At 31.6% G+C, this 27,034-nt stretch overlaps 1 protein-coding gene across 3 annotated transcripts in view; it reads right to left on the bottom strand.

Annotated features, from left to right (window-relative positions):
- Positions 1-569: 569 nt before the first annotated feature.
- LOC118181151 (uncharacterized) overlaps positions 570-27,034 on the bottom strand; it is a 32,560-nt gene continuing 6,095 nt past the window's right edge. The window contains exons 1-6 of one of the 3 annotated variants that reach the window (XM_085807213.1): positions 19,354-19,583; positions 15,567-15,874; positions 11,766-11,876; positions 7,775-7,834; positions 6,826-7,035; positions 570-2,706 (exon numbers count right to left, since the gene is read on the bottom strand). In XM_085807213.1, coding sequence (XP_085663339.1) covers positions 2,498-2,706; positions 6,826-7,035; positions 7,775-7,834; positions 11,766-11,876; positions 15,567-15,846 — 870 coding nt within the window. In that variant the 5' untranslated portion in view covers positions 15,847-15,874; positions 19,354-19,583 and the 3' untranslated portion in view covers positions 570-2,497. Of the gene's footprint in view, positions 2,707-6,825; positions 7,036-7,774; positions 7,835-11,765; positions 11,877-15,566; positions 15,875-19,353; positions 19,590-27,034 lie in introns of those variants that run through there. The other 2 variants (XM_085807214.1, XM_085807215.1) reach the window with 2 other exon arrangements.

Below are 27,034 nucleotides of genomic sequence, written 5' to 3' on the forward strand. Positions count from 1 at the left end.
ACATATATAACATAACCTTATAATTTAACTAGGCATAGAGTTTCTAATAATATAAATGGAATTAAATAATTCTGTTAGTTTTAAGCAATGTTAAAATGCTTTAAAATTTTAAACTGTGCCGTTCCTTATTCGTTAATTTTTATCACACTCTCTGTACTGGGTAAACAACTATAAAAAGGGAATATCATGCATACCACTTTGCACTTTTATATGTACTTTAAAACAATGTACAAGTTGGAAACAATGAAATCAGGGTAATGCACAGCCAAAGAATTTTCTTCCATGTTTCGTTAAAATGATACTGCTTGCGTTGAACTTACCTTCAGATATTTATAAATATCACCACTTTGCAGCATGCAGTCCATATTCTGTACCAAATTTAAGCATGAAATAACTCGTTGGTAGTTTTTTTCGTTAACTTATATGAAATCAATGAATTCCACTGGTAGATTCGTAACATGATGCATTCGTAACATATGCATTTCACTGTCTAATGCTTAGCTTTTGCTTCATAACGAATTCAGAATCTGCATAACTGTATTATGAGAAAATATTAAAAGAAAACATAGTTCAACTAATAATACTTTTATTTACAGTTGGTTGACATCATTACAGGAACATAATGTTTTGCAGAAGACTGCAGTATGGAAGAATAATTATTTTCATGGAAAAGAAGATACATATATATCAAAAGCAACCGCAAGTATTCTACCTGTTGAAAGCGAGATTTAACTAGGCAACAGTATTTTCTGAGCACAAACAGGCCTGTCATTTTCGTTGATGAGATGATTCTTTATTTTTCCACTAGAAAAGTCAATTTCGTGGGAAAAAAGGAATTTCTGGATTCAATGAAAATGTGGCACATATTAAAGTGCTGTGTTTTTAACGTGATATTAAGATTAAAAAATTTATACATTATCATAAAAAAGAAAACTCTCTTTCCTTGTGTATGTATGCAAATATCTTTAAAATATTTAATTATAATTCATTCCAAAGGATAGACATTTTATATCCTTAAGTATGACATTAAAATGAGAACTGTTAATAGTTAAAAACAAGGCATAAACATTTGCTTACTTATTGATGACTTAAACGCTCTAAATAAATTTATATTTGAGAAAGGAATAAAATGTCGTCTTTATCATGATTTATTTAACAAAATGTTCTTATTTATTTTTTTAAATAAATGTTATTCATTTAACAAAATAAATTTTACTTAAAGTATTTTTATTATGTGATTAACTTATTTAACTAAACTTAATACTAATCTTAATTTTTTAATTCACGATTAATGTTATTTAATTACCATTACGTTCGTAATGCTAATTAATTTAATGAATAAATTTATTTAATTTTCATATAAAATATTCCTTTAAACCTTGTTAAAAGTCGTTTTGATGACACTGGTATTGCTATTGATGACTTCAGACATTATCGTTGATTATTTAGAATAATTATTAAGTAAATTATTTAAAAGATCTATTTATTCGATGTAGATGTTTACATGTATCGGCAATGCATACTTATGAAATCTGAAATTTTCGGTTTCTGTTGATGTGTCATGAACGTTTATAATTTTACTGTTATTACCCAATAATATCAACAATCCGATCATATGTTGCAAGAAATTCAATTAGTTCATGGGCCCGAATTCTACTGATGCAATATTGTTGCTTTATTTCTTTATATACAATGAATGTATTTTACTCGCACCAAAATTAGTCGCATTCGGCTCATAAAATCATTTCTAATCGATATTTATGTTTAGCTTACGCATCCCGGGGCTCAAGGACAAGAAAGCAGATGTCGGAGCACTGCAGGCATTGGTCCGTTAGGGCTGTTACGCCACTGAGTTTAGTTTTTAGTTTTATTTATGTTTAGCACAAGCCCCTTGGCGCAATTTAGCGATTTTTTACAGAAATAAAAGTGAATTAGTGAATTTTCGGATTACATTTTACAATGGATATGGTTATCTAAAGAACTGCTATGCGCTTAGTTGCAAGAGTTTGGCGACTTCTACTAAAGTGGTTGCGATAGTACGTAAGTACCTTCTAATCTATTTAAGTAATGCAAAAAGGAATATTGCAACAGTTATTTCTGATTACTTAAAAGATTACTTTAAAAAAGTACAGAAATCTTTATAAAATTATCTGCCATATAAAAAAAAATGTCCTTGAAAAGAATGTTGTTTACCTTCTTTAACATATCCTGCTTCAAAATCGCCAGTTATTTAAATTTGTTGCTGTCGGATATGCAGTTAAAAATTTAATGATTAAAAAGGGATTATTAATTTTAATCTTGTATGATAACATAATAGTAAATTAACAGTTTAGATAGAATTATTAACATATGCATTTAAATGATGCACGCTCAAATTCGTCACAGATTTAAAATTACAGAACAGTTTCTGATTTTGTTTTTATTTAAAATGCTTAATAAAACAAGTCGAAAAAGAAACGACAGTTTCACAGGTAGTGCAAAACGGATACTTAAAACTTCACTGCACGATTCCGGTTTCTTCATTCTTCGGAGAAGAAGCAATACACAGAATGCAGCACAGACTTAAAACTATGATGATCATCATAATAATGAATGATATGTTTAAAATCCAGAAAGCAAATAAATACAGAGTCTTGTGACAATATTCGTTTTTCTCCGGACTTTTGTAATCTACATCATCATATATTCCATAAACCCAAACACATCCTAATAACAGAAAAGATTCAACAATCAAAGTTTTAAATTAAACATCACAATTCATTTAACAAAATTAATTTTACTTAAAATATTTTCATTATTTTATTATTATAGCATAATAATAATCAGTTATAACATAATCCAATTATAGTGAAATGATAATAAATTCTATTTGGAAGTACAATTTCAATTCAGTTGGAATCCTATATATTATCATAAGCAGTAAATATGTGAAGAATTTATCTTAAACCTACTTCTCTGAATTCTTTCTAGGTTGTGAAGGATGTTCGAAAAAAATAGCTGCATACTTTAAATTATTATTGAAAATGTGCCTTCAGGCTTTTTTCTATAAGTATGCATTCTGAGCATGTACTAACAAAGTTTACATGAGTCACAAAGTTCTTAAAATAATTTTTTCTGAAAAGAGTTTCTAAACTGTGGTTTAGAAACTCTTTTGATTGAGTGTTTCGTAATAAAATATCTGAATTTTTATATGGCTCACGTAAATTTCTAGTTATTAAAATATATTCATTGACCTTTAAATCATTGAAAGCAAAACGTTCCATACATTTACCTGCCAAGTTTTCAGAGATATAATATATTATTTGTCCAAATAATATTTCTTACTGATTAGTTACAAATGCAATAACGAATACTTTTTAAGAGACATAACCATTTATCGCCAAAACGAGTTTTTTTAATTGCTCCCCAAATGTCTTCTAAATGTCTTTAAGCCTATTATTAGCAGGGAAAAAATAACCTCAGTCAGTAAATACCGAATATATTGGGAAATTTCGCACATAAAAGTATAGACGATTTTCATTCACGGAATAAATTTTTATTAATTGGAATTTTTACTGTGTTGCACAAATGTTTATTATTGGATTATTTGTAATAACTTATATTTGATGAATACTGCCGAAACTATTTTCATAAAATTTTATATCATATCTTAAATATTATAGTTAGAAATACATATTGGTGATTTACAATTTAAACGAAATAAAGCCTGCAGCTGTTTTTTTCCTACTATGTACTGTAATATATAATGTTCTATTGCGTTGAGTAAATATAAATGAAAATTTCCAAAATAAATGTAAAGAATATGTTAGGCAAATTTTTATAGTAAGCATTTTCCTGAACATTCATATATATATATATAGGGATTGGATTGGATTATTCAATTATGGCAAAGCACACGAGGGCTATCTGCCTAAAGGGAGGGATGCCTTCGTGGAGGACTTTCTAAGGGAAATTGGCTCGTATAAACGTTACACATGGGGAAAACCACGAAAACACCCATGCAACCAACTCGTTCGCGGGATTCGAACCTCAGACCGAACTACGAGTGTTCAGCGTCTTTTACCGCTCGGCCGCTGGTGGGCCTATATATATATATATATATATATATATATATATATATATATATATATGAAGAAACATAATAATAGGCTAAAGATTTTTAAAAAAAAAATTAAACCCGTCCAGCGCTATAGCTGCAGGATTGAAGTAGAATAAAGCATCTAAAGTTAATATTAAATTGGAATCGAAGCAAGACAATTCCTCAACAATATTAATAATTGTAAACTTGTATAAGAGGTTTAACACAATATCTAAATATCTGAATTCTTATATTCATTTTGATTTGTTTAGATATTGTGTTAAACCTCTTATATAAATTTGCAATTATTCATATTGTTGAGGAATTGCTTTGCTTTGCTTTAATTCCGATTTAATATTAACTTTAGCTGCTTTAAGTATGTATATATATTGGTACTGATTTTACAATTTTGGGTAGTAACGGATCATGATTTGTATGAATTTAGGCAAGATGCCTTGATGCCTTTTGCATTTCATTATGTAAGGTTTGGACTGATGAAGACCCAAATTTTTTTTGGATTTAACTAATGTTAAAATTTTGTATCATTTGTGTCATTATCAGTTCAAAAACAAGCTGTTCTATTTACTTACCTTGATACATCGACCCCCCTGAAGAAGATGTACCGGGAGATATAAATTTTTCTTCTACTGGATTTAATTTTTAATTTTTGCATTTGCTATTTTGAGTTTCAAGATTTTGTTGTTTTGCAAGGTAATTTATTTCATTATTTCCAAATCTTTATTCCAAGTTGAATAGTTTTTAAATTTAAACTGTCGCTATAATTTTCATATATTGCCACTGGTTATTGCAGCTCGCACCACATAATTATATATATAAATATATATATATAAGATGTCCTTCCCTGTGTGTACAGAATATATATGAGATATAGATATAGATATCGATATATATATATATATATATATATATATATATATATAAGATATATATATCGATATATATATGTGTGTAAGTGTAATAGATGAGGGGCTGGTTTATTGAATAGATAGACTGATGACTCATTGTAATAAGTTGTAAGTTTGATAGAGTAGACAAATGCATAAAGAAGCAAAGTTTTGCATCCGTGGCCGAATTCAATTCTTTCCTTTTCATTTATGGTTGACACACATTTTTTCATTAATCTAACATTAATGAAATAAGCATTACACTTCCCTGTTCTTAAAGGACTTTTACATCGTTTAAAAATAGATTATAAATAAATAAGCCACTATAAAGTATAATAATTGAATTTCAATTTGAATACTGATTTGAGTTTTGCATTTACATTAAATCTGGCAAACCAGATGTGCAGGTGTAGAGTCCATAAATTTTCAGTGGTGCAAAAAATAAAAATTAGGTTACGTCTGTTAATTTGGGATGAATAGAAACTGACAGAGACAGATATAGTTGTGGTATCAATGGCAAATTTTTCGGCTTTCTGAAGACGTTAAAAATCTGATAGTAATAAAACAGCTATACTATTTAACTATATGTAAACAGCTATATGTTTTTCATATATTTAATTTATTTTGATCTATTTTAGATTTTAAAGTAAAATTTCCTTCCAAATGTCAGTCTCAGCCAAAAGCTACTGACAGTTGTTCTAATACCTATACTAAATGTACAATCTATTTTTATTGTTATTTGTAACAAATTTTTATTCTTCCTTACAATTTAAAAATCTACGAAATTGCCCATTTTCTTGTAATTTAATTTGCTTAATTACTTTTTGTCAATTTTAGCGGCAAATGTGCAGGACTGTAGTTTTCAAAGCCTTTCTTACAATTTACTCTTTTTATTACATATTTATAGGGTGTTCGGATAAAGATATATCAGTAAGAATTTCCGCTTTTAGCATAGTGAGCTTGAATATATTAAAATTGGTGAACTTTACGTAAAATGCCAATCCCTTCAACAAATTAATCACTTCAGCAAACTACGCACCTCTGATATACCTAGATTACTGCTTCAAAAAGATAATAAAGTGTCCTAAAGATCATATTTCATTAATAAGATTAATTGATTAAAAATTAATCCGGTCATCAAATGTCAGAACCTTTTCCTTTCATCCGAGTCCAAAATAATTTAGCATTCAATAATTCAGAAAATTATTTTAACTTTTCTATTTTATTACTTTGTCATAATGAATAAAAATAAAATATATTCTTTGGATTTATATACTTTCAATGAACAAAGAGTTTCTTATAATTTTCGATAAAACAAAGTTTTATTTGTTTCATGGTTGATTTAACCCTTTAACAGCGAAGTTGTACGTATTTCCAGTGCATTCAGACATCAGCAGGTCGCCCGAAAACCATCTGCACCCATTTTCTGCTTGGTGTTTTCCCCATTACATTAGTGCATGGCTCATTGTTTTCGATAGTTTTTAAATGGCATGCCAATCATTCTTTGGAAGCGACCAAAGTAGATGTCCTTTTTGAATGCTCCTTCCCTCTCCTTTGTTTAGCGTCAACGTTTAGCTCCTGTTAGTGGCACTTGCAATCCCGTTTTAAGGGACACTGTACACAGTGAGTGAAACACGGTGAGCTTCACTTAGGTTATTATTAACGCTATAGCAATCTGTTTGGCAGAGGTAGGAGGAAGGAAAGCCTTTCCAAGAAAAATTCATATACACGGGTGTTTCAAATGTTTGAGAGGAACAGATTTTGGCCTCTGTCAATGCGAAAGAGTTAAAAAATATAATTCCATTCAAAACTTATTCATGGTATAAAGATAATTTTACATACCACAAATGAACCATATTGCTAAGAAAATGTGTAATACACTATCCACAGCTCTACAGTAGCTCCTATATTCCTGCATACGACCTTGGGAGTCCTTGGGTAAATACTTAGTCCAGACGGACATGAAATGCTGTAAGGTTCCCAATACTCCTGCTACAATCAGGTAAACAGGAATATTCGGTTCTGCTTTGCAATCATCTACGTATACACTGCCTGTCGGATTAAAATAACTTCATTACTTTTGGCCACAATACTAAAAATAAAATTTCAGATATTGTTATTAAAATTTAAAAAATATTTTAACATTTTATTACTTGAACATTCAAGTGATATGTATTTCTTCAAAAGAGAATGATAAATTTGAAGTTTGAGTATATATTTCTCGGCTTTATAGTAAACCATAACGTTTACTAAACGAATAAAAGCTCTCTATTATCCAAACTCTAGTGATTGTTTACAATTACTAGAATTTTTAAATCTTACGGACATCTTTCTAAAGTAAGATTTAAATGATGATATCTAATTACCGAGTAATTTCTCTAAATTTGAGTACTTTTCAACCCTCAATTCTAGTGTTATTGGACTAGTATTATTTTCAGCTTAATACTGAAGTGTCTCTACGAAAACATTAAATTTTTCTCTTTCAGACTCAAAAAAGAATGAATTCTAGAATTTTTTGAAACATAATTAGTTAATATAATAACACAAATTATGTTTTAATAAAATAAACTATTTTTTAAACTTCTCAGGTTTTATTATCTAAAATTTGCCCAAACGTGGCTAAGATTTAATTATCTAATATTTCTCAAAGAACTGGACTTGGTAGTCTAATAATTTTCAAAATATATCTGATTTTTGTGACCTAAGGTTTTCAAAATTCTTGTTCTTTCAAAGAGTACTCTAAAATGTAACGACGTGTTTTATTTTCTATTAAAAAACTACAGTGACTTACCTATTACAAGCATTGCAACAGATACGAAAGGAAAGCCTCCCACGCAAAGGAGCCATCCCACTATATAAATATAAGACAAAAACCTACAGTCAAGAAACTGACAAATAAGGATTCTTATTAAACATATATCCATTCTAAATTTAAAATGAAAGAAGAATGAATGAATTCTATAAATTTATTCAAGTAAAATGAAAACATAGACCAAACTTGTTTATTCTACACGAAGAATACTCAGAAACGAATCAAAACATACAATTAATTACGAGAAAAATATTTCAATCAAACCAATATTTCAGTTTATGTGTATTTCATTTTGTGTGAAAGCAGATGAAGAAGTGACATCATAAATTTGACAGAACGAATATAATTATCAAATGTCTTCCCACCCAATCATTACCATAATTCAAATATTACAAAAACGCATATTACAGACATATGATGCATAATGTCTCAAAATATGATAACAAAATGAAAATACATACTTAGCTGCACTCTCCTTAGTATATGATTATGCTAAGGATATATATACTTAAATTTGTTATTAACTATTGTTTCTAATACTTATCAACATCATAATTTTTATTTTTACCATTATTATTAGACTTATTATTTTAACATAATTGACAACCTATTAGTATCATTAGTTATCCTTTAAACGCAGCATCTCTCTTCACCAACATATTTACTTATTGCCCCCAAATTTTCTTCTTTATATTTCTGAGTTAGATAGTCATCTAAATAGTTCCCCCGGCACTCTGATGTCGCAGAGACTTTTGGTTTCTGTAAAACTTGCATTAATTTATGATGATCTACTATATCCTAATAAAGCTCCCCCCCCAGCAGTTTGATGGGAACTCGTTTTAAATACATAATTTTATGCTCTGTAGCTTGAATTTCTGGAGATTAATTCTTAAAACTAGTATGCGCGTCATGACTATTCGTCTAAAAACTGTCAAGATGTTGAAGTAGAATCTAAATAAGTAAAATTTTTAGATATTTTTTTTATATTTTATACATTTTTAACAGTTTTAATGGTAAGTTAACATTTAAAGTACACTGCATTCCAAAATTAAGGAACGGCATGTTTTTTGTGCTTAATTTGAGAATGAAGCCACATAGACACATGAAATTTACAGGACATATTCACTAAGCAGTTTTTTTAATGAATAGGACTAAAATGTTTCTGAAGTTTAACACAAACACGAATTACAACAAAAAAAATTGCACTCTTCACAAAGAAATCCAGTCTTGGAGAAAAGGTATATCACAGTTTTTTGAGGAAAAATAGGGTGGTAACTTTGCAAAAATGCGTTCTAATAAAGAATGTGTCCATCCCTAGCTGTAATCTATACTGCCAATTAAGTTTTCTCTCAGTGAAATGGGAAACATCGAACAGACACGGAGTAGTCCTTGTTCAAGCTCATCTAATGACCTTGGAGAAGGACTTAAAGCAACAATTTGTTTCCCAAGGTAGTCCCAAAGATGTTCTATCGGATTCAGGTCTGGAGATTGAGCTGGCCATTCTGTTCGCTCCATACCGAGACCCTCAAGATGTTCTTCAGCAACCCGAGCTCGGTGCGGTCGCGCATTTTCGTCCATCCAAAGAGATCCAGGACCAATAGCAGCGGCATATGGACGGACATATTGATCATGGATCTCGTCTTGATATCTCACACAAGTCAGAGTTCCTCTATGGAACACATGCGGTGTGATCACCGAGAGAGATCCCAGCCCAAGCCATTATTCCACCACCTCTGTAACTGTATCTTTCCACAATGTTGGATTGGTTGTATCTGGTGCTTTGTTGCTTCCAGATCAGCTGATGACCTGAATCACTCTCCAATGTAAACCAGGACTTGTCTATGAAGAGAGCAGTCGCCCATTGTTGACTTGTCCAGGAGACGTGTTTTCCTGCGCAACAAAAACGGGCACCTCTATGTTCTCGGCTCAAGGGGATACAAACAACTGGTCGTCTTGCATACAGATTTGTGTTGTGCAGGCGTCTGCGCACTCTAGTAGCTGAGATTCTTGTTTCTGGTACTCTAGGTCTGCCTGGAACATGTCTTTTAGACACAGAATCCTCGTATTCAAACTGATTCCATAATCGGTGGACCACACTACGAGAGTCATTCAGACGTCTAGCAGCATCAGCTTGTGACATCCCCATTTCCATCCATCCAATCACCTACTACCTAAATGAATCGGGCAAACGACTTCTCCTGGACATTCATAGACTCTCCTGGATATTGTCCACGAAACTGTAATAACAACCGAAGATCAACATTCGTGAACAAAAATTACAATTTTTGTATTTCCTCTCCAACTCCTATATAAGTGTTCATATGTATAAAATAAAAGTGGTAGCTGTTTTTTTTTTTTTTTTTTTTTTTTTTTTTTTTTTTTTTTTTCATGTATTTTCTTAAACTTCATTACTGTCATGCATATGATATGAAGTGTGAATTTTTGTAAAGGTGAGCATTGAAAACATGCTGTTCCTTAACTTTTGGAGGGCAGTGTATTTGTCCGTAATCAAAGTTTTTTATAATTTTTTAATTTGCTTGATCAACTGATTTTTTTCACTAAGCTGCTAAAGAGGGTGAGACGCACTCAATCATTTGTCAAATTTTACTTTCTTTCGCAGATCGACTGAGTGGTAATAACGTTTTAGCTTTCCTTTGTATGTTGGAATCAATTCCAAGAGCCTTTCCTCTGCCACTAAGTTATTTACTTCTACTTCGTTCTATATGACTGGATGGTTTTCAACTAATATTTTGCTGAAATCCGCTGTGAAAAGGCATTTAAATGGGAAAAATTTCTAAATGGTTTAATGTTTTTAATTTTAACTGGAAATGCAGTTATCTGGATCCAAACCATATTCAGTGCGTAAAGAATAATAATAATTTCCATTATATAATTCAAAGAGCAGTTTAAAATACCTAATGGAAATGCAACAGAAGATTCAGTATATTGAGTGCTTCTAAAATTAAATAAATATTTTAAAACTGCTTAATAAGGCATATTAATGAACTTCTTCCATAAAGCTATTGCTAAAATAATTTTTCTGGAGGAATTTTATATTGCATCAAATGCAGCTTCCAGAAACACCATTCAGAAAATAAGAGAACTGCATTTTTTTTACCATTACTCTAATTAAGTGTATAATAGAACGTGCTAATTTAAAACCCTCCCTAAACTATTTCTTCAGAGAAGAGCCCTTAGAATGTATATGCAAATAAAATTATCGTCCGGTAACTGTTTTTAACCTCCCCCCCCAAAAAAAAATTGAATAATACGCTTTTTGCTTTATTTTTATCAATAAGTCTTACATAAAGCCAGCATTTATTTTAAAATGCGGGCTTTATGTATGAATGTCCGCTTATATATTATACATATTTATGTATTATTATGTAATATATATTATTATATTACATATATTATACATATTTATGTATTATTTATTATTCATATATTATATTCATTTTATGAATATTTATGTCTGTTGAAACGAATTCCGAATTTAACAAAGAGTTTTTTGAACAAAGTCTTCTTAAGATTGTCCATGTCGAAGAAGAGCCTTAACTCTCAGAGTTGATCACTTTAAACTCTCGGCCATATAACATATAAATTTACCTTTCTATCTGTTATCGAAGAGTAAGCACATCAAATAAGCAATTATATTTTTACTTAAGTTTAAATAAAGATTTTTTTGGCTAAGACTTTCTTTTTTTCTCGAGAAATTCCTACTTAACAAGAATTATTTCTATTTTGGAACGATAACGCCTCATATCCGAAAATTTCCCCAAAGTACACTAGCACGAATGATCTAATGTTATATTATTAATATGAACATTATACCTTAAATAAAGCACTTTTACTTTTTAAAGATTTTTCTCGGTATTAATTTTATTTTAGGAATTTAAAAACTTACAGAAATAAATCATATTATATTACATACTATGAATTGATACTCACTTAAAATCGTAACACTTACATGTGGAAAAAACAATGCATGTAGCTCTAAGGAGGAATTCCAGTATATTTGACGATCTTGTCCATGCAAGCTTCATTTGAGTAATAGGAAAGAGATACATTGGTGGTTTCTCTAAAATTAGAAAGCTGTTTTATTAACATAGTGTTACTTTCATTCAAGTGCAAATTTATACATACAGAATTTTCATGTGAAATTCAAAATTAAGTTACATTTGATGCATACTTTATGATCGAAAGAGTAAAAAATGCTAGGTGTTAGTTTATTTGAGTGTATATCATGCATGTAAGAATTAAACTGCACCAGAGGCATACACTAATAGACTGATTAATAAATATACAGGATGTTTTGAAAATGCTTGGAAGATTTAAGGCTTAATGACGAAAACTTACAATCAATAGAAACGATATGTTTATAGAGATTATTACAATCAAATTTAAATATATTTTTATTGGGTCTTTCTACTATTTTAGCAGAGCTTACGTCACAAAGAAATGAACTTTAAAGAGATAAAATTTTTTTTGTCTCTCAAACTTCTCTTTGCTTTCAATATTCTTTTGGAAGGAACAGATAGAAGTGGGCGGAAAATCAGAATTTCACCATAGGTCATACAAGTATAGCCGTACAGGTATTATGCAGTTCCGTCCCATTGGGAACTTCTCTTTCCCTTTCGCCATTTAGCCTTCCCTCTCAGCCCCTTTTAGTCGATAGGCTTTGCTTTATTTCGCCTGTTCCCCCATTTTTTCTTTAACCGTGATGGCTCTCCCCTTCTTAGACCAGTTTCTAGCTTTTTGCTTCTTCCCTTTATAGCCGAAAGGCACCCCCTCCTCTTTTAGCCGTTTGACTTTTCTTTGAGGCCCCTTTGCTCATCTGCCGTGCTCTGCTTTATTTTAGTCTATTGGCTTTTGTCCACTTTGGTAGTTAGCCCTTGTCTCCTCCTGTCTAATCCGGAGTTAGATAACGGAGTGTCTAGAAGCGTGGAGTCAAACCTATTTACTGGCAGCAATCGTTACAAAACACCGCAGTTTCTTTCAGTAGCAGGAGCGGTTATAAGAGTTTGTTGTTCAAAGTGTTTTAAGTGCCCTCCTGCCACACAGACACTATACACTTAAAAACATCCGTAGCTTCTAGACACTCCACGCTTTGCTGCCCCTTTGCTCATCTGCCGTGCTCTGCTTTGTTTTAGTCTATTGGCTTTTGTCCACTTTGGTAGTTAGCCTTTGTCTCCTCCTGTCTAATCCGGAGTTAGATAACGGAGTGTCTAGAAGCGTGGAGTCAAACCTATTTACTGGCAGCAATCGTTACAAAACACCGCAGTTTCTTTCAGTAGCAGGAGCGGTTATAAGAGTTTGTTGTTCAAAGTGTTTTAAGTGCCCTCCTGCCACACAGACACTATACACTTAAAAACATCCGTAGCTTCTCCGGGATTCCAACCCAGGCCTAACAATCCAGCAGACAGCATCGCTACCTACTGTATCGATTAACGCGTCAATAACTTTTGGTAGCAGTATGGGCAACCTTTTTCATTGGAATCAAATTGTTCTCGGTTATCTGGGCAAGGAATTTCTCACCAACCAGACATGGCGAGATGATCAAGTTTCATGTTTTTCTCCAATAAACTATTTGATTTCTTGCTCAGGCATGCCAGTAACAAAGTGCACATTTCGAAGGTGACAAACATTGCAGAACTCAGAATACAAATAATTCAGCTAACTGAAGATATATATAGGTAAGTTGATGCTTATTTCAGTTGAAAGTGAGCGTCTTTTGATATACATTAAGTAATACAAGATTCACTCATTAAGGTTCGGTAAGGATGAAGAGAATAGAATGAGCTTAGAAGTGACAAATCTTAAAAATTAGTTGCATTCTCATCCCTCTTCGAAAAAGGGATTTTCAGTTGATCTCATCCTATTAGTGTATTAGCCATATTACTAAAATCACTTGAGAGGAATGCCTTTAATATTTTTTTCATTTCTCTTTCTACAAAGACCCGTAGCTTTGATTTCTTGTACGGTAGCATATCATCTTCCATTTGGTTTTATTCGGGCATAAGGAGTTTAGAAGTGCAAAATTCACTCTGCTTTCCCCGCCTTGAATATGAGCTCCTTCGATTTGCCAGACTGATATACACCAACCCTTGCTTCGCATGAACATGACGGAGGAATAGTTTCTTTTGGTTTATTTAACTATGGCAACGCACTCGAGGGCGATCTGCTTATAGAGGGATGCCTCCGTGGAGGTCTTTCTAAAGAAATCTGACTCGCATTCACGTTACACATGTTAAAAAATACAAAACGGTCTCGTAGCTAGCCCGTTCGCCGGGATTCGGACCCGGAAATGAACTACCAGTGTTCTAAGCGCTTGGCCGCTGATGAGACCGACTGAGGAAGTTCTTCAAGATTTTACAATGGTATGGTTTTAATAATATAAATACTGCAATATATAATACCTATAATCTTTGCGTTTCTATTACTTGTACTATTTTCCCGATTAATTTTTCAAATATGTCAAGGAATGTTTGACCACTCTTGTAATCATAGCTGTTTAACACTGTTATCTATATGTTTGAAATTCTTACTATGTTTGCATTAGATATCAGTTACTCTAGTGTTAATAGAATGCTTTACAACTCTTGTTTGAATATGCAAACTCAGCAGATGTCTGTTACTTGTTAACGAGAAGAAGCGGCAAACATGCTGGGAGCAATCGGAGTTTATTATACATATAGCACATTTATTATATTAATATGAATAATACGTATTATCGTTATATTAATATTAATAAATGCATTTACAACGAAAGGTATTTTCTCCCTCCTTTCTGCATGCCTTCGTGGTGTAACAGTAGCACACTTGGCGCATTCGAGAGGTCTAGGTTCGAGTCCCGGCGAGAGTATTGCACATTTTTCACGTCTTCCGTATCAAAAATACCCAATGACTCTACAGTGGCACCCGGACTAAAAAAGGTGGTGGATGATGAATCTTCACCACCAGGATTTGGCGAGTGGGTCCACTAATTCCCAGTCGCCCTTTAAAAGGGGGAGTATATAAGATATCTTCTTCCTCCTTTCTCCATGCCTTCGTGGTGTAACGATAGCACACTCGCAGCATTCGAGAGGTCCAGGTTCGAGTTTAGGCGAAGGTATTGCACATTTTTCACGTCTCTTGTATCCAAAATACCCGATGACTCTGCAACCTTTTGGTTATATAATACATTTATTAATAATACAACACGTTTATATTATGTATTAATACGCTTTTATGCAAGAGCCCTCTCTCTATATTATATGCACATATATTTCAAACGTTGTTATTACACCTTTCTTTTACTGTGGTCATCATTGATTTCTTTTTGTCCGAAATTTGAAGTAACTGTGTGTGTGTGTGTCACCATCAGAGTTTATAAATAAAGTGAAAACAAGCGCAGACTTTAAACGTCAATAGAGTAATTATTATTGCCTCTGATATCTGTGCAGTAATGTATTTTCAGTAGTTACTTCTGTCAGTATTAAATTCTATGAAAAGTAAAATTTCATAAGTGAAATTTATATTCTGTATCTTAATACTAAATGCTTTGAGCTATAATCTACATACAAACGCCTATTGTCTGTGGAAATGTTATGTACAAATTAATATTATCTCTGTCTAAATTCGAGCATATTTAGCTGTTCTGTTGTATGATATGAAATGAATTGATAGGCTCTGAAACGTAAAACAAATTGCTTACAACTTTAATCGAAAGATAATACGTTTTTTAAGCAAGAGATATACTTACGTACTTAAAACATTTTATTACACTTACCTTTCTTTGCATTATTATCATCTCTTGATTTCTTATCTGATATTGGAAGGGTAGCTGTGTCTGTCCCTTCATCACCAGATTTTATATCTATTTTTACTGAGTCGTCATCTATCAACGGTTTCTCTGTGTCTTTCTTTTCGTCAATGTCTTCTTTTTCTTCATCATCTTTCTCTCGTTTTTCTTTGTCAGTAGTTACCTCATATTCATCATCATGTTTATCTTCAGGTTCTTCAAAAGCATTTTTGTCTTTTAGATCTGGTTTTCTTGTCGGATCCTCCATAAATGCTGTTACTTGGCGCTTCAAAAAACTACGGACGAGAAAGCGATAAAAATCCCTTCAGTTTGTAAAAATATTAAAGTAATATCCATAATCGTAAATTACTTTGAGGTAACTTTTATATTTATTAGATGCGATTAAAGCTTGATATGCATAATTTTCTGTAAAACTGCCATTATATGCTACAGAAGAAAGTAATATTAATTACTTAAGTTAGATATAGAGAATAATTATGCAACTGTTTCAAAATTTCAAGAAAGAAAATTAAGAAAAACTCTATAGAAAAAACCCGAAAAAAGAACTTTTTCTTTACTTTTACAGAATAACACCCTTAAAGAAAAGAAATCCATTCCCCCCCGGTTATATACAAATAGATATAAAGATGGATAATAATAGGAGTTAATGTAATTTAGACCGTAACAAATGTTTAGTCAAATTTTGCTTAGACTCCAGTTCATGCAAAGCTTCATCGAACTACATGATACCCATCTTACTGCATTGTAACTCACTTTCTATGATTTCAGATCTACCCAAACACAATCAAAATATTATCATCAAGCGATAACAAAATTTCCCAGCGGGTTAAATTGAACTTTTGAAGACACAGAATAATGTTTGAGACTAGGTATCTAACACAAGCTGTGCCAAAAGTATGTGTTAATTAAGTAGGAACGATGGTTAGCAAGATCTTTTAGTGGTCCACTTTCATACATTGCTTGTTTAGTATTATATTACTGTTGAGGTTAGGTTAGGTTATTTTAATTACGGCAAAGCCTCAAGGGCTATCTGCCTAAGGGAAGGGATGCCTTCGTGGAGGACTTTCTAAGGGAAACTGGTTCGTATACACATTACACATGGGGAAACCCACGAAAACACCCATGCAGCCAGCCCGTTCGCGGGATTCGAACTTCTATTACTGTTGATGTTACTATCACTGATGGCATGACAAAATTTACTGTTATTACTCTGAGAGAACCAGACAAACGCCTCCAGCGAATTTAGCTTCGAAATGAAAACATATAATGCAGGGAAAAATTTGCAAATAATGCTTTGAAACTTATTTCATTCCAACCCTAACATACTTCATTCACGTATTAGGTTATATTTTCTCCCTCCTGGACTCATATTCGAGAGGTCCAGGATTCGAGTCCTGAAGAGGGCTTTGAACATTTTTCACGTCTACTGCATAAAAAAAAATCCCACTTTGTTATTCTATAAGGCAGTTAATTATCACTCGAGTAATCGCTCAGTGCCACACACGATTCACTGAACATTGTGCAGCGTTTTCAAGGGATCGGGATAAACGGATTGATAAATAAAACCGCTACAGAAGTCTACGAATAGATTAGTGCTCTTCTAAATGACTTTATAAAGGAAATCGTCCCAGATTTATACTGAAGTAAGGAATACGATGAAAACATTTTCGCAGCGTCGTATTTCGCCACCACGAATTAAATCGACAATAATCGACAATAAAATGGTTTTAATCTCGGACAATTTGTTGGTCCTAAGAACGAATGAAAAATCTTGTGACATAAAGCAAAATTGTTAGAATTTTTTTTATGTGTCTGTTCGTGTCTTACCTTTTTTGTGTATTGTGTTGTCACTATTGCTCCAGGAAAGCGTTTCCGACCATGTCATTTTCCGTCGTCTAGGTGTCCTATATCTCTCCTAAAAGTCTGTAACCGATTTACTGAAACACACTGTACGTATTGTATTTGTATTGTATTTGAACTGGGAACTTGTATTGTATTTGAACTGCGAAAAATATATGTAATAAGGTCTTAAAAAACAATCCCTGTGCATAATGCTGCTAGGATATAATTTGTAACTATCTATTAAGTTAAAACTAAAACTGTACAAACAAAAGAAAAACAGATGAGAGAATAATATATAATAAATTAAGTGAATTAATGGTATTACAAATTTAAACATTTTTGGATTTAATTTTATAAAATGTAAAAAAAAATTATTTTGATTTGCAGTACCATTAATTCGCTGATTTAATTCTATAATATTTTCTTATTTGTTTTTCGTTGGCCTGTTTAGTAATTTTAATTTTATATATATATATATATATATATATTAATATAAACAAAGGATAAATTAAGTTCAAAACCAAGTTCATCGCTGTAACCTGCATTAATTCAGCAAAACTAGAACACTTTAAACAACCTACCTTTAGTGATATTAAAACTGAAATTTTAGAAATAATTATAAACACAAAAGAGAGACTTAATCAAGAAACATTCATTATTCTTAAACTAAAAATGCTTTATACTTTTGACCTGAATACCAATTTTATACACAAAAAGAACTTCCAAATAATTGCAACATCTACAAAAATCTTAAGTACTTCAAAATTAAAACAAGAAAAAAAAAAAAAAAAAAAAAAAAAAACTGAGCCAACAAAAATGTCAAAACACTATTTTACCAACAGACTATTAGTTGAATTGTTAGTAAATTCAGTAATAAAAACTTAGTTAATCAATAATACTGATCCGAAGAATTGTTTTAAATATAACAAAAAAATTAAACTTTCTAATTACCAACCATAACAGTGCTCTGGAAATTAACCCTTCTTATACTATACCTGCAATCTGCATACATTATATATGTGATGCAACAATATATTAACTATACTCGCAAGTTCATAAACAACAGCTTATTTTTTTATTAACGACTGGTACCAGTTTCCTTCATTCATTTTGTTTGAAAATCAAAACTATATCTTTGGGAGGGCAAGTAGTTTTTGAAAATTTATGAAAAAAAAAAAAAAAAAAAAAAAACTGCAGCTGTAAACAAATTTATGTATGTAACCGAGCAAGCTAATATGAAGTCTCGTAAACTAAACAGAATTAGAGTTATGCATTTCATATTTTTGTAATTCATATTCGTATCAGCGACAAAACTTCAGTACATAAATTAACTCGTTTTCATTGAAATAATTGGTGCATAAAATAAGGTGCACCATTTAATTTCCGGTGGCTGACTTGCATTAAGTTGCCAGATAACCTCTGCAAGTTCATATAGTTCCTTCAGACGTGCCCAAAGCTATAATTAAAACCGTCTATAATGTTCACAATAAAATAAATCTTTAACGCCCACTTTTTAGATCGTTAATCACCGTGTAAAAACACAATTTTATGTAAATTAAAATTAATTTCTGTTAGCTTTAATTTGCCGAAATCAGAAAGAATTAAAATCAGAACTACGAATACAATTGCTGGACCTTTTTGTCTTAAACAGCTATATGTATAGGAGAAAGATAACTCTGAAAATCGTAAGTGACAGTTCTGAATGAGAAAGAAAAAGATTTTAAAATATATCAATCGATTTCAATGGCATAACTATATTTGTGGTTCAGATATGCATCAGATCATGCAATTATCTCTTTACCATTAACAATTTAAGTCTCAGTTTAAATCTTATAATTTCCCGACATGTCACGATATAAAGAACTATTCTGTCTAAAATATTACTTCACATATATAGATCGAGTGTACTTACCAGGCTTGGTCTGTATTATTTAGTACTTCCTTGCGGTACCACGCCTTAGATTTTGTTCTTATCAGTCAAGTTAGCATGCAAGGATCGAAAGCTTCAGAAAACTCACATTAAGTCAATAATCAGAAATCTAAGTTTTGGATATCTTGGGCGAGGGAGCACAAAATGTTTCAAAGTTCATTCTTTCAATTATCTTGAATAAGATAAGGCGGTGTGGTCGGTAGCTAAAACGCTTCATGACTGACTGTTCTGTTCCGAATGCATGTCTACAAATGAATGAAGGAGAATGTATGATTTGTTTTTTTTAAATAAAATAATGACATGTTACAAGTAATGTACATCATGAATACCTTCGTGCATATTAAGAAAGATAATTTTCGAATGCTGAAATGGAAAGTAAAGTAATATCGAGAACATATTTCTGGCAAAAATGCTTCTTAGTTGATTTTAGTATAGAATAATATTACACCTAGGTTGTTCTCCACTTTCTGAGATTTTAGTTATCTATTTGCCTCCATCTTCATTTACGGTAACCTTATAAATTCACTGCCTTCAGCAGTTGTTAATGAAACTCTTTCGAGTATTTAAATTATACCTTCATTATTTTCCTTTTTTGAATTGAACGCTTTCTGTACAAAATGTAATGTGGTAAAAAGAGTCAAAATAAAAGTTTCAAGAATGGGTTTATGTCGAACCGCGCTGGAAAAAAAGTCAAAGTGATTTTTGTCATATAATATGCGAGTTTTCTTAAGCAACTATTATTTTGTGAAATCCAAATTTCTGAAAAAGCTTAGTGTGCTACTTAGCCTGTCTTTCTTTAACATAGGTAACCTGATGCATAATCTGCTTTCACCTGTTGCTTGCAGTTATTACAGGATAGGCAGCAGTAACCCTCTAGAAAAAGTAACATGAACTGTCTTTGAGTAGGCTATTTTAAATTAACATTAAAGAACAGCGCTGCTTCATTCTCTTTCAGATAAATACATTTAAATGAACTAAAATTTTGTAATTTGTTTAGTTTTTTAAGATATAACATATACATAAAACGTGTTTCAAATTTTATTTTCCCTCAGCCTGCTGTTGTAAAAAATTCATAGCAGTTAAATGATTGATTTATTTAAGTCCTGATTTAGACTGATCCGAAAGAACAACGTTGAGCTCCAGTTGAAGAGGAATAAAGGTTTTATTTGAGATAAGATAGATAAGTTGACCTGTATTTTCATACTTTGATATCTGAACAATTCTCCGATTAAAAGTATACTTCTTATTTTAAGCTTAATAGTTAGCTGCTGACTTTTGTCTCTCTATTTAAGCTACATTTTCATATCAACAGAGTTAAAACTGACACAAATTAACCTGCATAAGGATCAGATGGGAAAAGAAAAATATTACTAAATATTTGTTAACCCAAACCTGTAGTTGCGTAAACTTAACAAATAATTTATATTTTGCTTGAAGTTATGAACTAGAATTTAATCTAATATTTAGGTTGACAAACATGTAATAATTGCTTGAAATTACAATAACCACCAGCACTTATTTGCAAATCTTCGGAAATTGCTGCATATTGGAAGAATATCTCAACTCTCACCTTTATTAAACAATGAATTAATTCATAATATTCACTAACAGACAAACCTTCAGTTTCCATTTACAAGAGATCACTCACTAAATGATGTCCTTATATGCATATCCAGTACATTACTTAATCAAAATTTTAATAAGTCGGATAATACTTTAAAAGAATTTTGCAAGGACACCTCATAGTGGGAGAATTTTAATGCACACCATCAGATATGGGCTACAGTGAAATGATTTAAGAGAATCGCCTGAAGATTTGATTACAACACTTTAACGAAACTATAAAGGGAAGATTAATGTCAGTTATGTAATATCTGAAGAAGAACATAAAAACATGGAAAGTTTTATAAGGTATTTCAGTATCTGACCACAAATGTATCACCTATGAATCAGATCGACAGGCAGAAGCTGCAACAGGAAGAAGTTATGAAATTAAGAATAATTAGAGAAAACAAATAGTAGGCTATACTGGAGAAATAACACGAATCCGACTTCAAATAAACAAAGCAAGGTATTATCAAAAAATTAATGGCGTGATTCTTAGAAACTTATCTATCAAATGTGCAATTCCACATTCAATATCAAATACTTTAAATAAAAGAAAAATAAATTAATTGTTAGAACTCTTAGTTATGACTATCAAGGGGAAAAAACTCTAACACTCCGTAGAAAAGTGAAAAATACTTCGTCAGACAGAAGAACAGCCTATATTAAAAATGATGAATGTAAATCAAACTGCGGTAGAATTCTCTTAATCCACACTCCTCGAGACCAAAGATAATGTGGATTAGTCAATTTTGTGGAATAAAAAAAATGTCTTCAAAATGGGTTTGGCGAAGATGCCAGACTGAAGTTATTGTCTACAATAGTCTCAATTCCATGTAAAGATCTACTTCTTTATCACTTATCCATTTTTTATTTAAACAAAATTTAATAATTAACAACTTTGTATGAACACTAGCTAATTTAAAACGTAACTTCGCATTCAAAATTATTTGAATATCACACTTAAAGAAAATAATTATTTAACTGAAAGGGTGATTCATTTAATACTGAAAATATAATTTTAAATGGTATATAGTGACAAAGTGAGAAAGGAAGTGGCTGCATGCAGTGCATAAGTAGGCGGGCAATATAGCAGGTGTGTTCATACTTACGTTGCTTTTCACGCATTTCTGTCAGTAATGGTCACATCAAAATATCCTCGCAGTTGCTTTACCTTCTGTACAACGACAAACTGACACTAACTAAACATTTGGCTGTTTCATCAACATTTATTATAATGCTTCTTAATTTTCCGATATTATTTGTAATTGTCTTGCATACCCCTGACAAAGATATTATCTGTCCCAAAAATATCGTAAGACAGATAGCGAACGGTTGATCTAAGGGATCAAATAAATGGATCAATAGTTACAATAATTAAACTATACCAATAAGAGCGTAGCAGGAATGTGAGTAAAGGGTTTCCCGTCGCACACTGAACTCAACTCATATAGTGGTTTGCTACTAATATATGTGAGAAAGCATGAAATATTTTTTTTAATATACGAAAAGCAGCATCAAATTATCTCGAAAAATAAATTTTGCCCACATTTTTTAAGTTACGATTATTTTGCATTTTTATTCGGTGTAGTAGTATTAATGAAGTAAATTGTTCATATTAAAATACAAAAAATAAATTTTCATCTTATTGAAATCTGAATCTTATTGGAATTTCTAATGCAAAGTAATGAGCTTTCAGAACATTTAGGGTGGACCAACTATCTCTGATCATTTAAGCTGAAAAATGTAAAAATAGTTTCCAAAGCGCCGTTTTTTACTCTTTTACAGTTTCGTGTGCAGAATTAAAGCATGAAATTTGCAACAGAGGGCACTACTACTAAGGTTATCATGGCGCTCGTGCTTGTCAGTCACTGAGAAGTAATAAGATCGTACTCACAATTTATAAGAGCACTTTGGGGAGGGTGAATCACATGCATTTAACGAATTTCTGTAGATTTTGTCATTGTAATTAAAAACGCATTACTAAAGTCTGCACAGTAATTTGACTATTTATGACATTATTACACACGAAAACACTGTATTCATGTTTTCCTGCATTTCAGAAATTTTGTTAAAAGCAGAGCACTTTTGCTTTACACACAGGGAGATCCTTCATAACTATGCCTCATTAAAAAGTGCCGGCACACTTGGACAGATTGGATGATGTTAAGCAGAAGCTTTCACAAACGGTGCTTCAGCGTAATGGCTCCTTCCTAAAAGTCAGTTTTTTAGCTTGGAACTAGGAACCAGGATCCAATCTAAGCATAGAAGATACAGACAGCCACCTAGGACGACAAACTAAATTGTTCTCAAAAGCGTCAGCTCAGAAATGGTATATTAAATATTAATATGTTTATTTTGTTTACTTTAAAATATTAATATGTTTATTTTGTGCTGGACGCTAACTGTACTGATCGCCTAAAGCTCAGAAAACGCTGGAGCCGAGCCTGCTAGGATCCTCTATAAAGTGCTGGCAGTGTTATATGCTGGAGAACCGCTTTTCATATAGGATTTTGATTTACTTCTCGGATTTACAAACGTTATCACAGGATATGCCGAATCCCAGGCACAGTGGCGCCGTCATATTTCAAAAGTTTCCTTCTTTCAAGTTTCGGCTTCGTAACCTTTACGGCGGGTAAAATACTCCAGCGACCTCGCTTTAACTTACGTCTCACTAATAACCGAGTAGTTAAGACCGCTGAATGCTGGTAGCTCAACTCTGATTTAAGCGCAGGCGAATGGCCTGGTCGCATCATTGGTTTTCTGTGATTTCACCAAATATGACGTGAATACGAGCTAGTTTCTCTTAGAATGTCCTTCCCGAAAACATCCCTTCTCTTAGACAGAGAGCCGTCGTGTGCGCTGCCATATTCAAATAACGTTATATAACTCTAACCTAACTCGCTTTAACATAGAAACGTTCATTAACATTTGAGGTCTGCAACTTTTCAACATATTTCTTTAACTTTTTCAACATATTATCCATAGGATATTTACATAAACTGTGTAAAATTGTTTCAAAAATAAATTTGCAAGAAACTGCAAATGGTTTTAATAAAATCAGAACTTAGTACACTTCTAAGCATGTTTTTCAAGTCTTGCCATTTTTTTGTTAATTTAAATTCGAAATACAAAAAATAAGAGAAATTTTTTTAAGATAGGATTATACAAGCAATTATTCTTAGAGGCTGTCTTAATTAATAACAACCATGATTTTTAAATTATGTTTAATATTTTTTAATTTAAAGTATATGTTCCAATGAGTTACAAAGTTTTCTGTGGTTTCAGCAAGCGTGAATACCAAGGACTCAGCCAGGATCGAGGTCATATGAAAATTTAATTTTTCACGACTGTTACAAGTAATATTATTTTAGCTTTAATACATTCAGTGCTATACTATTTCACATTTAGGAAGGTGTGCTAGTGATACGTGAAAGCATTCGAAGTCTATATTGATACAAAATTTAAAACTTGATCTATCAAAAAAAAAAAAAAAAAAAAAAAAAAAAAAAAAAAGCTCAAAAAGAATACACTTCTCTCATAAGAGATAACTGTGGAACATAGCGCAATCAGGATATTATTTCGATTTAGGGCAATTGGGGGAAAGGACTGACAACGTTAGGTGTCGAGCGCTCATTCATTATATAATTCGGGTCTTCATATGTATTTTAAATATAATTTTAAAAACATACATTTTTATGTAAAATAAGGTTTTATTAAAAACTTATAAAATAACTTATGAGTTAAAAGTAGGACATAAAAGTATAAAAAGTTTTTATTAAATAACCTTTTACTTCAAAGTCATAAAATTACTAATGAACTGAAAGGAGAAAAATAATTCATCATGTAGTTTAATGGGAACAAGAGCTTAAATAATCCTCTTTATAATATTCATCTAAAATTTTATATCATGAGTAATGCAAGCGTGGAGCTTGATGAATTTATAACGATAATACTTTTGACAATGTAATTTAATTAATATATTTCATTATTTAGACGGCCGAGATTTTATTATTCTTGTCATAAAACTGTAGAAGAATTTTGTAACGAGAATTATATAATCTCTTTTTCAAATTAAATCGTATGATAAATTATTTCTCTCCTTTTATTTCATTAATTATTTTATGAGTTTTAAACAAAAGCTTATTTCATTAAAAAAACTAACCTTCTATATTATTATTTTTATTATTATTTTCCTCTTTTAGTCTCAATGGCACGTTATCAGTCAGATTATTCAACCGAAAATCGTTTTTAACAGTAAATAATCAATCTTATATTTCTGTTACCTCAAATGGTAAAATAAATAAATAAAAATAAATAAATATCCAGCGACCTTTTCCAAGACAAAAATCAGAAATTATGTTGAAAGTCTGATATAAACTTAATTTGAAAGACATTTTCTCTATCTATTAGTGCAAACAATGAAATTCTGGGAATTTTTATTTGTTCATTAAATGAAGGTGTATACGAAAAATCGTTTCAACATTAAATCTGAAAAACTTCTAAATCAAGTTTCGAAAAAAGAAAAAGAACTCTGCGCCACATTGTACTGTCATGCACAATGAATTTGTGTGCAAAATGTGAGATCGATAACGTATCGGAATAGTTTACATCATAAACTTGACACTAGGTTTCCCAGCAATGCTGAAGTTAAAAGCGATATTTCTCCTTCCTCCCGTTTTTTATATTTTTCTCTCTTTAAAGTGAAAATTTTTTATTACAGTTTCGTAATTGTCTTTAATTTGCGCTTTAACAGTTTGTTTTGTTACACAGAGAAAATAGGATTAACCTTCAAATATTTAATACGGCATTTTCTTTTTCGTTCCGAATTTCGAGATTTTTATTTATATATATGTGTGTGTGTTTAAATAGAGAAAATCACCAAACAGATAACTTTCCATCATTCTTGTTTTAAAAATAGGACTAAGAGTTTGTTTCAGAATCTATGAGAAGTTTTAACCAATACGTTTTCACGTGTAGAAGTTTTAAAGCCATAAATGACAAATAGCCGGGGAAAAAATCGAGCTACTCGTATAATCGAAAATTTGCCCAAAAGTCAGATATGACGTTAAAATTTCATTTAAAATAAAAATTTCATTTAAAAGCTTTTGGTTTTGTTATGTTTTTCTGTTCTGTCCAATGGGCAGTAAAACAACAAATATGGGAAAATTTTAGTTTCTTATTTCAATGAAGGTATGTGCGAAAAATCATTTCATCATTTAAAAAAAAAATCTAAATCGAATTTTTAGAAAAAAAAAATCGCTTCACCACATTACATTCTCATCCAAAAACAGTGTATGTACAAAATTTGAACTCAATAGTTTATCAGGAAGTAAGTTAAAAATAGACGACGAACTTTCAACCATAGCAACAAATACCATGAATTTAAAAAAAAAAAAAAAAAAAAAAATTAATAAAAAGAAATAGTTTCCAAAACCCTTGATCTAGCCTCGTTAACTGCGTTTTGCATAAAAATGAAACAATATAATACCCTTCATTAAAACTTAGAATATTATACAGTTTCAAACTGATTAACGATACGCGAATGACCAACAGTGCCTGAGCTGTAAAATCGCGAAATACTGGGAGCTTAACTCGAACTCTTATCCTGGAGAACAGTTTGGTTGCATGAGAGTTTTCGTGATTTTACCCATGTGTACTATGAATATGAGCTGATTTCCTTTATAAGGTATTTCTCCCGAATTCTTAACATCCCTTTGTAGTGCAGTGGTTAGCACGCTTTGCGCGAATTCCAGAGGTCCGTGGTTCGCTTCTCGGGCGTTGCTCATTTTTCATCTCTCCTGCTTCCAAAATACCTATTGGCTCTACACCCTTATAACGTTCTCCATGTATGAGGACCTTACCTCAGACAGATAATCCTGGCTCTTTACCATAGTCTAATCCAGTTTTGTCTCGTGCTCTTCTACCGGCAGTTTAGTTTATTTAATTCTGCCTAAGGGGAGCGATGACTTCATGGAAGATTTAAAAGGGAAAACTAGCTCGTATCCATCTTATAGATGCGGAAAACTACAGTTCTTTCACCTACAATTAAACCCAG

The sequence above is a fragment of the Stegodyphus dumicola genome, chromosome X1, assembly GCF_044657685.1.
Source record: "Stegodyphus dumicola isolate Sdum_Otavi_A_Nest chromosome X1, ASM4465768v1".
Lineage (NCBI taxonomy): Eukaryota > Metazoa > Arthropoda > Arachnida > Araneae > Eresidae > Stegodyphus > Stegodyphus dumicola.